At 61.8% G+C, this 13167-nt stretch overlaps 1 protein-coding gene across 1 annotated transcript; it reads left to right on the top strand.

Annotated features, from left to right (window-relative positions):
- Positions 1-296: 296 nt before the first annotated feature.
- Positions 297-12633, top strand: FADS1 (fatty acid desaturase 1). Its single transcript, XM_051967170.1, has 12 exons — positions 297-536; positions 5879-5989; positions 6394-6591; positions 7924-8025; positions 8162-8290; positions 8881-8941; positions 9447-9523; positions 10020-10117; positions 10203-10299; positions 10396-10475; positions 10562-10687; positions 10942-12633. The coding sequence occupies exons 1-12, from the start codon at positions 348-350 to the stop codon at positions 10991-10993; spliced, it is 1320 nt and encodes a 439-aa protein (XP_051823130.1). The 5' UTR covers positions 297-347; the 3' UTR covers positions 10994-12633.
- The last annotated feature ends 534 nt before the right edge of the window (positions 12634-13167 follow it).

The raw sequence follows: 13167 nt of genomic DNA, 5'->3' as shown, positions 1-13167 counted from the left end.
GGGCGCTGCCCTCGAAGCGCACCCATCGGAGTGCCGGGCCTCAGTTTCCCGGGCCGTAGGCCGGGCCTGCGACGCCGTCCCGACTTTCTCCCCGACAATCTGGTGCTGGCCCAGCTGGGCAGCGGCGCAGACCCCGGGGGGGCGGGGGCGGCGGGGCGGGCCCGCGAGGGGCGGGGGGCTCCCTCCTCCTGCCCGCGCCACGCGGCTCAGCCAATGGGAGAGCGGGTCTGGAGCTTCGCCGCCGTCCGCCGCCGCTGGTGCTGAAAACGGCTTCCGCGCGCTCCCCGCCCGCACCGCGCCAGCGCGCGCCGCCGCCGCCGCTTGCTCCTTGGCCCCCCGCCTTGACCATGGCCCCGCACTCGGCGCCCGAGGGGGCCTCGCCCCGACTTTTCACGTGGGACGAAGTGTCGCAGCGCTCCGGGCGCGAGGAGCGCTGGCTCGTGATAGACCGTAAGGTCTATGACATCAGCGAGTTTAGCCGGAGGCACCCGGGGGGCTCGCGGGTCATAGGCCACTACGCTGGCCAGGATGCCACGGTGAGCTCCGGGCCCCGGGATGCAGCGCGGTAGCGGGGGCTCGAGACCAGAGGACCCCCGAGATACAACGTGGGGAGCGGGGCCCGGGCCAGAGGACCCCCGGGATGCAGCGCGGGAAGCGGGGGCTCGGGGCCAGAGGACCCCCGAGATACAACGTGGGGAGCGGGGGCTGGGTCAGGGGACCCCCGGGATGCAGCGCGGAAGCGAGGGCTCGGGGCCAGAGGACCCCCGGATGCAACGTGGGGAGCGGGGGCTCGGAACCAGAGGACCCCCGAGATACAACGTGGGGAGCAGGGGCTGGGTCAGGGGACCCCCGGGATGCAGCGCGGAAGCGAGGGCTCGGGGCCAGAGGACCCCCGGATGCAACGGGGGGAGCGGGGGCTCGAGACCAGAGGACCCCCGAGATACAACGTGGGGAGCGGGGGCTGGGTCAGGGGACCCCCAGGATGCAGCGCGGAAGCGAGGGCTCGGGGCCAGAGGACCCCCGAGATACAACGTGGGGAGCGGGGGCTGGGTCAGGGGACCCCCGGGATGCAGCGGTGGAGCAGGGGCTGCCGCTGCCTCTGCCCTTCCCGGGCTCTGATGCTACAGTGCCCGCCGCCGGATACAGGAAGTTTGGGACCCTAGATGGAGCGGGGAGAGCAGCTAAAAAAACCGGGGAAGGAGGGCCAGAAGGGGCGTGGGGAACGAAGACGTTCTTGGAGGGGATGTGGCCGCTGTTCGAGCCTAGAGTGGGAGGGTCAGAGGCAGGAAATGGAATGCTAGGGCAATGGGGGAAGGGGAGGGGAGTGGGGGGAGCAGGAGGGAGCCGGGACGCTTCCAATTTACAAACCTAATTGCAGGGGTCGGTAGCCAAAGCTTGCAGAGATGGGGGGATGGTCAGAGTGGACACCCAGAAAAAAGGGAGGGGAATTGGCTGCGTGACTTGGGTCCGAGTGGCACAATTCGAAACAGTGCCGTCCGAGTGGGGAGGAAGTTTCCAAGGAAAGGTCAGGACCCCTCGGATCCCTCCTAGAGGAGGGAATGCTGGAGGCCGGGACAACGGTCCGGCTGTCGGCTCGTTGAGCCTAACCGGGGGATGCGAGCATAGGCGATAGCCGGCCCCGATCTCTAGAGTTTACAGTCCAGCGGGGAGACCCCTTTCCAAAGGGGAAAGAGCACTGCAAACAGGGCACTGACGGGACCGGTCGGAGATGCCCTCGGAGGGAAGGCTTCTGTACTCGTTGGGCTTCAGCTGGGAGCTCGAGGACTCCCGGAGGGAGGGTTTTCCAGCTCCGGGAGCTGCATCGGGCAAGTCTGCGGGCAGACAAAGGAGCGCGGAGCTGAGGGGCCGAGGCGCTGGGGCCCGGCCTGTCACAATTCCGAGGGCTCGCACCTCGGCGGAACCTATGGGGAAGGCGCCCTGCATCCCCCGGCCCCCACTGACCCCTGGCCTAAGAGCTCCGGCTGGGCCCGCAGAGCTGATTAAGCCCCGGCGTGTGCCCGGGACCTCCGGGGCACAGCGCCCCTCTCCCCCCTAGCTTCACCCAGGTTGGGGAAGTCGCGGGTCTCAGTTCCCCGTCTCTGACCCGCCTCTTCGGCCATGGTTCTGGCTGACCAACTAGAGCCCCAGAAAAAAGGAAGAAGTCCTGCCTCCGCCTCCCCGATCCCCCGCCCCTGTGGCACGTGCGACCCGGTGTAGGGCCTGGCGGTCGCCCGTGGAGACGGAGCATGCGCAGCGCAGCCTGAGGGCCGGGAAGGGCGGGGCACAGCGGCCGGGCTTCGGCCTTTCCGTTATGTGACTTTGTTCCGATGCAGGGGAGATGATTGGTCTTAACGGGTGGTGCCACCGCGCCTTGGTCCCGCCTCTACCATTACCCGACCAATAGGAACGTAGAAGAGGTTCCCGACCCCGGGAGGAGGGGGAGACAGTGGCGAGTTTCCCTCGGCAGACGCCGGGAGTGAAAACAGTTCAAGGAGCAGTCCCTGAAATTGACCTTTTGGGAACTGCGGGCTGGGGGTGGGGTGGGGTATGCCCCGCTGGGGGAGGCACTAAGTGAAACCCCTTTTACAGATGGAGAAACTGAGTCCTAGAGAAGGGTAGTGACTTGAATTCACGAGTTCTCTAGGATTGGATCCCTTCCGAGATGGGGAGCTCCTTGACTTCCAAGTTTCCCCTGCCTAGATCCTAAGCGGATCTCCCACCCTCCTAAGCACCTGCAGGTGCACGTACTGGAGGGGTTGGGGGGCCAGGTGACCCCCCTTTATTCCCTTCACCCTTCATCCCCACCTCATCCAGCCAGCCGTGTCTAAACGACCCCAGTCACAGCATTGTCTTTTTTTTTTTTTAAAAACATGTATTCATATTTTTAATAGTCTCCCCCCCAATGACACATCATAATTTCAGCATTCACTTTTGTAAGATTGTGAGTTCCAAATTTTCTCCTTCCCTTCCCCCCAAGACGTGCAATCATGTTAAACATATTTCCATCATCATTTTTAACGTTCTCTTTAACTTTTGACGTCCAAATCCCTCCCACCCTCTCCCTCACCCCCCAAGAAGCCAAATAACAGGATAACATTTACGGATGTGGAATCATGAAAACATTTCTATATTGGCTCTATTCCCTCCCCCCCACCAAAAAAAGAAAAAATCATCCGGAGTTCATCAGTTCTTTCTCTCGAGATGGATACCAATTTTTCATGTTGTTTAGGTGTGTCCCACCCACAGATACAGAAGAGGTTTGCCATTTCCTTCTCCTGCTCATTTTACAGATGAGGAAACTGAGGTAGTTGTGAGACTTGCAGGTTGTCACACAGCCAGGTACTGTCTGAGGCTAGATTTGAACATGGGAAGTTGCTCTGTCCACATCACCCAAGCTGCCCCTCATGAGTTATGTGAAATTGTCTTGGAGCATTGCATTGATCATTATAAGCAAGACTTTCCCAGTTGATCAGTATTGCTGTTACCGTGTGCATTGGATCTCCTGGTTCTCCTCACCTCACTTTGTGTGAGTTCTTACAGGTGCTGTCATGTGTCTCCCCTCCCCCAAACCAGCTCCCTCATTGTTTCTAATAATAAAATACTCCATCACAATTATATATCACAACTTCTTCAGCCATTCCTCAACTGATCGGCATCCCCTCAATTTCCAATTCTTTGCTGCCACAATAAAAGCTGCCATTTCCTTTTTCTTTGATCTCTCGGGGATACAGATCTAACTATTGCATTGCTGGATGTAAAGTATACAGTTTTATAGCCCTTTGAGCTTAGTTCTAAATTGTTCTCCAGAATTCATTAGGAGTTCATTAGTAAACCCATTTTTCCTCATTTGTCATTTCTAATAGATGTGAAGTGATAACCTCAAATATAATTTGCCTTTCTTTAATCAATAGTAATTTAGGGCATTTTTTCATATGTCTATAGATACCTTTGTTCTGAAAACTAGCTGACCATTTATCAACTAGGAAGGAGAAAATACTTTTTTTTTTTTTAAATGGACTCAATTATATATTTCAGAAACGAGGCCTTTATGAGAAACTTGCTATCAAAATTATTAATTCATTGTCCAAAACCTTTTAACAAAATGTGATTTCCCTGATTATCTCTTTAAATTAGGTCTCTGTTATTTTTGATTTCTACTACTGCCTTTTTTAACTTTAGCAGAAATATATCAGATTATGCTCTGACCCTTTAAGTCTGCCCATGTGTTTCTGTTTAAAGTGTATTTCTTAAACAATATATTGCTGTGTGGAATTCCACACAATTCCAAAAGACTCAGGATGGAAAATGCCATCCATATCCAGGGAGAAAACTAAGGAGACTGAATATGGATCCAAACATAGTATTTTCACTTTTTGTTTTCTTTCTCATGGTTTTTTCCCCTTTTAATGGGATTTTTCTTGTACAACAGGACAAATAGGGAAATATGTTTAAAAGATTTGCATGTCCGATATATTGTTGGATTTTGGTTTCTAAGCCATTCTACTGTCTCCTTCCATTTTATGAGTGAACTTGTCCCATTTACATTTACAATTATGTAATACTGTGCATTTCCCTCCATCCCATCTCCTCCTCCTCCTTTTTCTTCCTTTTCTTCCTCCTCTTTCAAAATCCTGCCTCTCCTCAAGCCTATATTGTTTCCAACCTTAATCTACCCTCACTTTTATCATCTCCTCCACCCTTTTTATCCCTTTCCTGTCCTATTTTCCTATTGTAAGTTACATTTCATAAACTGAGGTGCGCACACACACACACAGTCTTGTCGGCGCTCTCTCCTCCCAAGTTTATCCAGCTGTTTAGCTAGTGAGTCCCCTGGGGAATGGAAATTTTCTGAGGGCAGAGGTGGTCTTTGCAGCCCTGGCACCTCACCCAGCAGGAGGTAAATAAACAGCGGGCTAGTTAATTCGATGCTTTTTGAGGAAGCTGGGCCCGAGAGGCTGGACCTGCCATTCAGTCTTTGCAGAAGGTTGGGGAGGAGCCATTGATGATTTGGGGAGCAGAAAGGTGTTGGGCACAAGGCAGAGCTGAGGGCTCAGATCCTTCTGAATGAATGAGGGCAAGTCCCTGGTCAATCCGAGACTGTCAATGTCAGCGGCATCTCCACTGGCTCCTTGGCCCTGCCAGCCCCAGGCTGGTCTGTCCTTCCTGTCGGCTCCTTGTCACTTCTGAGTATCTTCGTTCCCGAGGTGCCCGGAGCTTCCAAACAGAGGCTTTCTGTTTGGGTTTGAACCTAAAGTTCCTTAGATTTTAACATTTTAGAGAAGCTGGAGGACACCCCCTCCTTTCTCCATCAGCACTGGGCGGGGCACGTCTTCTGAAGAAGGGTTTGGTGGTCAGAGCTTCCAGCCTAGAATACCAAGCGGGGTTCTGGGAGAGACAGGCCAGAGCCGCTCAATCTGAAGCCTCAGGACCAAGAGTGCAGCCACTGACCCTTCCTGGCCTTGTCCTCTTTCTCTTCTAGGCCTTGGTGTCCTCAGCTGAATGGGGGGTGCACATCTGTGGGGTGTGGGTATCTTTGGGGGTCTATCAGTGGGGGTCAGCTTGTATCTTTGGGGGTCTATGGGCCAAGGCTTGGTGTATCTTTGGGGGGCCTGTATTTGTGGGGGCCAACATATATCTGGGGCCTGGTGTATCTTTGGGGGGGCAACATATATCTGTGGGGCCTGGTGTATCTTTGGGGGCTCATATCTAGGGGGACCAGCCTGTACCTATGGAGGGGCTCGAGCCCGTCACTACCAGGCAGGGGCTCTGTGGAGGGAGCCCAGAGGTCCTTGGGGGGCAGAGTCAGAGGGCTGGAGGAAGGGGGTCGCTGATCCCTCCGGCTCGAGCTTCCTCAGTCCCCGTTCTCTTGGCCTCCCAGGATCCCTTCACAGCGTTCCACATCGACAAAGCCTTGGTTCGGAAGTACATGAACTCGCTGCTGATCGGGGAGCTGGCCCCGGACCAGCCCAGCTTCGAGCCCAACAAGAACGTGAGTTGTTTGGAAGGCTGGGGGAGAGGTGTGTGTGTGGGGGGCTGCTCCGAGATTCCCCTGCACCCCCAGCAGCTCAGAAGCAGAAATCCCAGAAAGTCCCCCTGAGGTCAGCTAGAGCCTCCCTTGTCTGTGCTGGAAGGGCTGGGGAGCCTCTACACGGAGGTCCTCCTCCTGCCTCCGCTCCCCTCTCCCCTTCCCGTGCCCAGTCCCGGGCTGGCCCCTGAAGAGCCCTCCAGTCCTGCTCCTTTCCCACCAGCTTCTGCCCGGGCCCCCGCCTCTCCCCAGCAGCCACGCTGGGGGCACTCGGTGCCCGGGTGTCAGGGAGCCCGGCCCCGAAGCTGCCCCGAGCCCTGGCAGGCCGCCCCCGGCTGCTCAGGCGCCGCCCGCCTCCCGCCCCGCAGAAGCAGCTGACGGACGAGTTCCGAGAGCTGAGGGCCGCCGTGGAGCGCATGGGACTCATGAAGGCCAGCCCCACCTTCTTCGCGCTCTACCTGCTGCACATCCTGCTCCTGGACGTGGCCGCGTGGCTCACGCTCTGGCTCTTCGGGACCTCGCTGCTCCCCTTCCTGGTCAGCGCCGTGCTGCTCAGCACCGTGCAGGTAACGGGCCGGCGGCCCTGGGGCGGGGGGAACCGGGGAAAGGCAAGGGCTCCCAACTCAAGGCCGGGAGAGAGCCTGGAACCGGAGCACTCCCGAGTAGGGCTGGAGAGAACTTTAGAACGGGGGATGTCAGAGCTGGGAGGGGGGGACTGAGAGCAGGGGACGTCGGAGCCGGGGGGGCTGAGAGCAGGGGACGTCGGAGCCGGGGGGGCTGAGAGCAGGGGACGTCGGAGCCGGGGGGGCTGAGAGCAGGGGACGTCGGAGCCGGGGGGGCTGAGAGCGGGGACGTCGGAGCTGAAGCAGATGAGTGTTTGGGAGGGGAGCCCCTCCCCAGGCCTAGAACATGCCAGACAGACTGAGGGCCACGCCCCCCAGCCCCAGCAGTCCGGAGCCACACCTGGTTGGTAAAGCAACCCCTGGGTCCCCGTGGTTCAGGGCCCCTGCTGGGGCTGGAAACGGTTGGCGCCAGCCTGGCCAGGCCGGGTCAGAGGGAGGCGGGCGGGCACTTAGAGCGGCGCGCTGTCCCTCTGCATCCATTGTCCGGCTGCCTGGCAGAGCCTTGTTTCCCACCGGCCCCCCGCCTTGGCAGCGCCCCCCTCGGTGCCCCACTCTTTGTCGGCCCGCGGCTCCCCGGGACCCCCCCCCCCCCACGCCCCTGTGAGCCTCCTGCCAAGCCCGGGCCTGTTCCCACGGGAATCGGGGCCGCTCCAGAGTAGAAGCCGCCTCCCGGAAAGGAAAGGCCCCTGCCTGCGGGCGGCCCCCTCCGGCCCCCTCCGGGTGCTGGTGCCCGGGCTCCAGGTTCCACGAGGGAGCCGAGGCCCGTCCCTCAGTCCCGACAGCCCCGGCTGCGCTCGGTCGGCGGCCCCCGAGCCTCCGCTCTGATGGAGAGAAGGCTGCGTGAGCCAGCCCGGGATGGCGGCCCAGGGAGGGACGGAGCCGGCAGCCGGGGGGAGGGGGGCTGCCGGCCCGACTCTAAGGGGGTGGGAGGTGCCGGGGGGAGGCCTGGGTCTGCTGCGCCCGAGCGGGGCTGAGAGGGGCGGGGTGACCGGGGGAGGATGGACAGCCGGGCCGGGGATGCGCCTACGGGGGTGGAGAGTCACGGAGATCACAAGGGGGGAGGTTTGGGGGGGCTCCTGAGCCGAGAGCTTTCGGGGCATCCAGTCGTAGGTGAGGGCCCAGTGAGCGCGGGGGCTCCAAGGGCCGGCACTGCCGGGAAGAGCCCGGACGGGCCCAAGGCTTCCTGCTGGTGCTCCCGGCCGGGGCGGAGGCGGGGCCGGGGGAGCCCTCGGGGGGCACCGGCTGGGGGCCCACCCCCGCTCTGCCCTCTCCTAGGCCCAGGCCGGGTGGCTCCAGCATGACTTCGGACACCTCTCCGTCTGCCGCACATCCACGTGGAACCACCTGCTGCACCATTTTGTGATCGGCCACCTGAAGGTTTGGGGGCTTCTGCGCTGGGCGGGGACCTGGGGGCCTGGGCCAAGGGGCCGAGGGAGGTGGGGGTCAGGGGCCGAGGGGGTCAGGGCCCGGGCACCCCCCCTCCACAGCCTCAGCCTGCGCCTCTCGTGCCCAGGGCGCCCCTGCCAGCTGGTGGAACCACCTGCACTTCCAGCATCACGCCAAACCCAACTGCTTCCGCAAGGACCCAGACATCAACATGCACCCCTTCTTCTTTGCCTTGGGGAAGGTCTTGTCAGTGGAGGTGAGCGAGGGCCCTGCCTGTGGCCATTCTGCAGATGGGGACACTGAGGCTCGGGGAGGGTCACATGCGCTGGGTTCCTTCCCAGCTCCTCAGGCCAGACCCCCTCGGGGCCCTCTCAGGATGGGCCCGGCAGCCTGGGAAGGCTCCAGAGGCTGGAGCGGTGGGAGAACAGGCAGCCCGAGCCATCCAGCTGGAGGGGGCAGGAGGGGGCAGGATGGGGGGGCCGGCCCTGGGCCCCCCGCCCCGTGAGGAGCCCAAGGCCCTGTGGAGAGAGGCCGGCCTCTGCCCTCCTGGGGAGGCCCCCCCATGAGCACCTCACACTCGGAGAACACAAGGGGGCTCAGTGGCCCCCGTCCCAAGAGCCGGCAGGGCTGGCACAAAGGCCGGGCGCCCGGGGCCGAGGGGGCACGCTGCTGCAGCGCGAATCTGCCGGCTCCCACGTGGGGAGGGGTCCCGGGGTGACCTCCCAGCGACCCTGGCCCCCCCAAGCCTTGGTCGGAGAAAGGAAGGGCACCGGGAGCTGGGCCCCAGGCCCAGGGCGGGGGGCTCCCCCCCCTGCCCCTCTTGACCCCACCCCCTCCTCTTTCCAGCTCGGGAAGCAAAAGAAGAAATACATGCCGTACAACCACCAGCACAAGTACTTCTTCCTGAGTGAGTGTCCGGGGCCCGTCCTGCTGGCCCTGAGGCAGGAGGGGCCCGTGGCGGGGGGGGGGCGCCTCCTCCTCTTCTCCTCCCTGGGTCAGCGCCCGCGAGCGCTGAGGGTCCGGGTCAGCTTCTGGAGTGGGGCCTCCCTCTGGGCGAAGGCTGGGCCACAAGCAGCCCCGAGGGGCCGGGCCCAGAAAAGGGGCCCCTTCGCCCCCCTCAGTCCTGCAGTTCTGGTCCTGCCCACCCTCGGTGCCCCTTTAAGAGCCACAAGAGGGCGGAGGAGCCTTAGCGGGAGCTAGTTTGCTTTGTGAGGGGACAGAGTCCGGCCCTCCCGGTGGGGAGCTCTCCCCCCTTGGGAGCTGGGTGCCCTGGCTGCTCCCCGACATCCCCCCCAGGAGGGCCTGGGACAGGAGGGTCCTCAGGACAGCAGGGCCCCCGCCCGCCTCCTCCCCGGCTTCTCCAGCTCCAGGGCCCGGGGGCAGCCCGGCCGCTCACGCTTGTGTCTTTGCAGTTGGGCCCCCGGCCTTGCTGCCCGTCTACTTCCAGTGGTACATCTTCTTCTTCGTGGTCCAGCGCAAGAAGTGGGTGGTGAGTGTCCTGGGGCTGGGGAGGGGGGAGCAGGAGCCCCCGAGCCTCGTCCTGTGAAACCCGGACACAGATGGTGGGATTGTCCCGGCCGGGCGCCCCTGGACAGGAAGCACTCGGGGCAGGCGGGCACAAGTGGGAGGCCTTGGAGATGCCTCCGCGTGGCACAGAGAGAGAGAGAGACAGAGACAGAGACAGAGACAGAAAGACAGAGAGATGGAGAGAGACAGAGATAGACACAGAGAGACAGACAGACAGAGACAGAGATAGAGACAGAGAGAGAGAGAGAGAGGAGAGAAATAAAGAGACACGAAGACTGAGAGAAACAGAGGAACAGGCAAGAGACAGAGACAGAGTCGCAGAGATGGAGAGACAGATAGAAACAGAGACAGAGACGGAGGCAGTCAGAGTCGGGGACAGCGCCGCGGGGGGCGAGGGGGGGGTGGGCACAGGTTTCTGGCTGATCCGGCCTCCGGCCGCCTCCCTCCCTCCCGCTCAGGACTTGGCCTGGATGCTCACCTTCTACCTGCGGATCTCCTTCACCTACATCCCCCTGCTGGGCCTGAAAGGCTTCCTGGGGCTCTTCTTCATTGTCAGGTAGCAGCTGGGGCGGGCGGGGAGGGCAGGGAGGGCCCGGGGGGCCGGGGGAGCTCGGCTCATTCTCCCGCCCTCACTGGCGTAGGTTCCTGGAGAGCAACTGGTTTGTGTGGGTGACGCAGATGAACCACATCCCCATGCACATAGACCACGACCGCAACGTGGACTGGGTGTCCACTCAGGTAAGGGGGCGGCGGGCGGGGGCTGGGCGAGGGGCGCTGCTCGGCGGGGGGCCGGGTGGTCGGGGGCCGCCTCGAGCCCCGCGCCTTCTCCCCCAGCTGCAGGCCACGTGTAATGTGCACGAGTCTTTCTTCAATGACTGGTTCAGCGGCCACCTCAACTTCCAGATTGAGCACCAGTGAGTCTGGGTCCCGGGGGGCCATGGCTGGGGGGTGGGGTGGGCAAAGAAGCCTCGGAGCCTGAAGCCCCCCTTGCCTCCTCCAGTCTTTTCCCCACTATGCCTCGGCACAACTACCGCAAAGTGGCCCCCCTGGTGAGGTCCCTGTGTGCCAAACACGGCATCGAATACCAGTCCAAGCCTCTGCTCTCCGCCTTCGCCGACATCGTGCAGTGAGTCCGGGGGCTTTGGCGGGGGCAGTAGGAAGGCTGGCTACGGTGCCAGACCCCCGAGGGGAGCTCACGCTGTGCACCCCTAAGCACGAGCCGGACACTGGGCGGGGTTGGGAGGGAGGACGTTCAGGGTGGGGAGGCTTGTGGTCCGCGCCCCGGCCCCTGCTTGGGGGCTCCCCTCTCCCTCAGGGCCGGCCCCCAGTGTGACCCCCTTTCCGGGGCCTCGGGGGTTCACGCTTCCTCTGTCCCCACAGCTCACTGAAGGAGTCCGGGCAGCTCTGGCTGGACGCCTATCTCCAGAAATAGAGCCGCGGCCCGGACGGGGAGAGACCTTGGTGCAGAAGCAGGGAAGGAGGGACCACGCCACTTCAGTTTTGGTTTCCATGGGAGCTGGGGAGATGGGGGAGGGAAGGGCTGAGCCCCCGGCCTCGCTCTGCGACGTCACGGACTGGGGGCCGGCAGCGGGGAGAAGCCACCGGGGGCAGCCCTCGCCGCCCCTTCTTCCCGGCTTGGCAGGGAGAGAGCCGAGGACCGAGAAACAGGAGCTTCTGGGACTCACAAAGTGATTTGGCCACACTAGTTACCACTCGGGGCTCCGCCCCTGGCTCGGCCCAAATCAGATGGGGAGGCCGGGCCGGCCCTGCAGTAATGGGTCTGGCCGTTGCTTTCCCGGCCCCTCCTCCCCCCTTTCCTCCTCCTGGCCCAGAGAGTGGCAGCGGGCACCTGGGGAGGTGGAGATGTCCGGGCCCAACGGGGAACGCTCCCTTCAGACCCAGAAGTCTCTGCTCGCCCCCCTGGCCGCTGGGCCCCCCATGCTGCTCTGGGGACAGAAGGCCCGGACCTGCAGGGAGGGTTGGGTCCCAGGCCGCCGGGGCCTCAGCGGGAAGGCCGGGGCCAGTCGGCCCAAAGTTAGGGCTGGAAACCCTCCCGCTGCCCGCATCCCCTTCTCCCCCCCCCCCCCCCCCCCGGGAGTTCTAGCTCTCCATGTTACCTACACAGGGAGGGGGGCGCAGGCCTTTCCTCCCCGCTTTCACAGCCAGACCCGGTGGTGGGAGGAGGCTGCGGAGACCAGAGGTTTGTGGCCGCAGGATTAATGCCCTTTTCTGAGGCTGATGGAGCCCTGTGTGCCATCCCTTCCGAGCGGTGCCTTATGCCAGGATACTGCCTCTGGTCGGACACGGGCTGCCCCGGGGGCTGGCTCCCCTGCCTGTACACGGCAGCCATGCGGGCAGTGCTGCCCCCTCCCCCCCAGCTTCCTCTGGGGCAAAACAATGTGCTGGCCGTGATCCCCAGCCCTTCTCTTGGTCACCAGGGAGCTTATGGGGAAGGACAGAACTGGTTCCCTTCACAGGGAGAATTGTTAAGTGGGCTGCAGGACCCCAGGGAGAGGAGCCAGGGCAAAGCCTGGATAATCAGGCAGAGGGGAAGTGGGTATAGAGTAAGTGCCTAATGAGTGCTTGTTGACTGATTGGACCCCAAAAGAGTAAATTCATGAGGTCACACGTATATGTAGTTTTCATTTGGTTGTCCTTGAACTGGGCCTACCAGAGAGCTCTGGGGGCCAGTCCTGTTCCAGTCTGCAGCCCACCCTCCTCCCCAATTTTCTGGCTCTCATTCCAGGACCCCCAGGGCCGAGTTCTCCTTTCCCACCATCCTCTGGTGCTACCATTCATTCTAAATGGAGAAGGGGGACACGACTCTTAGGGAGTTTTGGCCAGCCTGAGGCCCCCTAAATCTGCAGAGCATCTTGGGGTGGCCCTCCCTCTCCCCCATAACAAAGGATGACGGTACCCCTTTGCTGTTCATTCTCCCCATCTTCCCAGACCTGACCAGGTGGCAGGCAGGGGCTCCTGCTGGGCCGGGCTCCCGGCCTGCGCCAATCGCGCGGCTGTTAAAAACCAAGACTAACGTGATGCTGAGGAATAAAACGAATGTCTTTTTGGTCAGCGTTCTGTGATCAAGTTCTTCCCGCCGTCTGGGATCCCAGGGGTGGGGGCGGCCATGGGCGATGGGCTCGAGCCAGGGTGGGGAACGAGCTGACCTCTGGGAAATCCTCCAGCTCCTCCCCACTCCTCGGCCTCCCTTGCGCTCATTCATGTGGGGTTAGCTTTGAAGCTTTCCCAGCCTGGACTGGCAACTTGAGCCTTCTTACCCTGCCTAAGCCTAATGCTGCTGGGAATGCACAAGGCTCCTGGGCCCCCCCTCTCTCTGCCCAGAGGTCCACTCGCCTCGGTCAGAACCAGAACCACTCTTTTGTTCACTCGTTGCAGCACTGACTCCCCCACTGGGCCCAAGGACTCCCCCAAGGAAGGCTTGGGAAGAGAACAAGGTCCCCACCTGACTGGGCACTACCAAAGTGGCTGCCCTGTGACCTCTGGCTCGCCTCGGGGGCTTCCCCCAGCTTGAAGCCTCTGCCAAACCTCTCCCACAAGAGGCCCAGGCTAATCCTTCCCAGTGGACCCCTCTGCCAGCCTCCACAG

The sequence above is a fragment of the Antechinus flavipes genome, chromosome 6 (genome assembly GCF_016432865.1).
Source record: "Antechinus flavipes isolate AdamAnt ecotype Samford, QLD, Australia chromosome 6, AdamAnt_v2, whole genome shotgun sequence".
Classification (NCBI taxonomy): Eukaryota; Metazoa; Chordata; class Mammalia; order Dasyuromorphia; family Dasyuridae; genus Antechinus; species Antechinus flavipes.
The sequence above is the reverse complement of the archived record's forward strand: the minus strand, read 5'-3'. Positions and strand labels throughout refer to the sequence as shown.

Coding starts and splice junctions, on each gene's coding strand:
- FADS1 (XM_051967170.1), top strand. CDS start 348: ATGGCCCCGCACTCGGCGCCCGAGGGGGCCTCGCCCCGACTTTTCACG. Junction 537..5,878: donor ACGCTGGCCAGGATGCCACG/GTGAGCTCCGGG, acceptor TTGGCCTCCCAG/GATCCCTTCACAGCGTTCCA. Junction 10,688..10,941: donor GCCTTCGCCGACATCGTGCA/GTGAGTCCGGGG, acceptor CTGTCCCCACAG/CTCACTGAAGGAGTCCGGGC.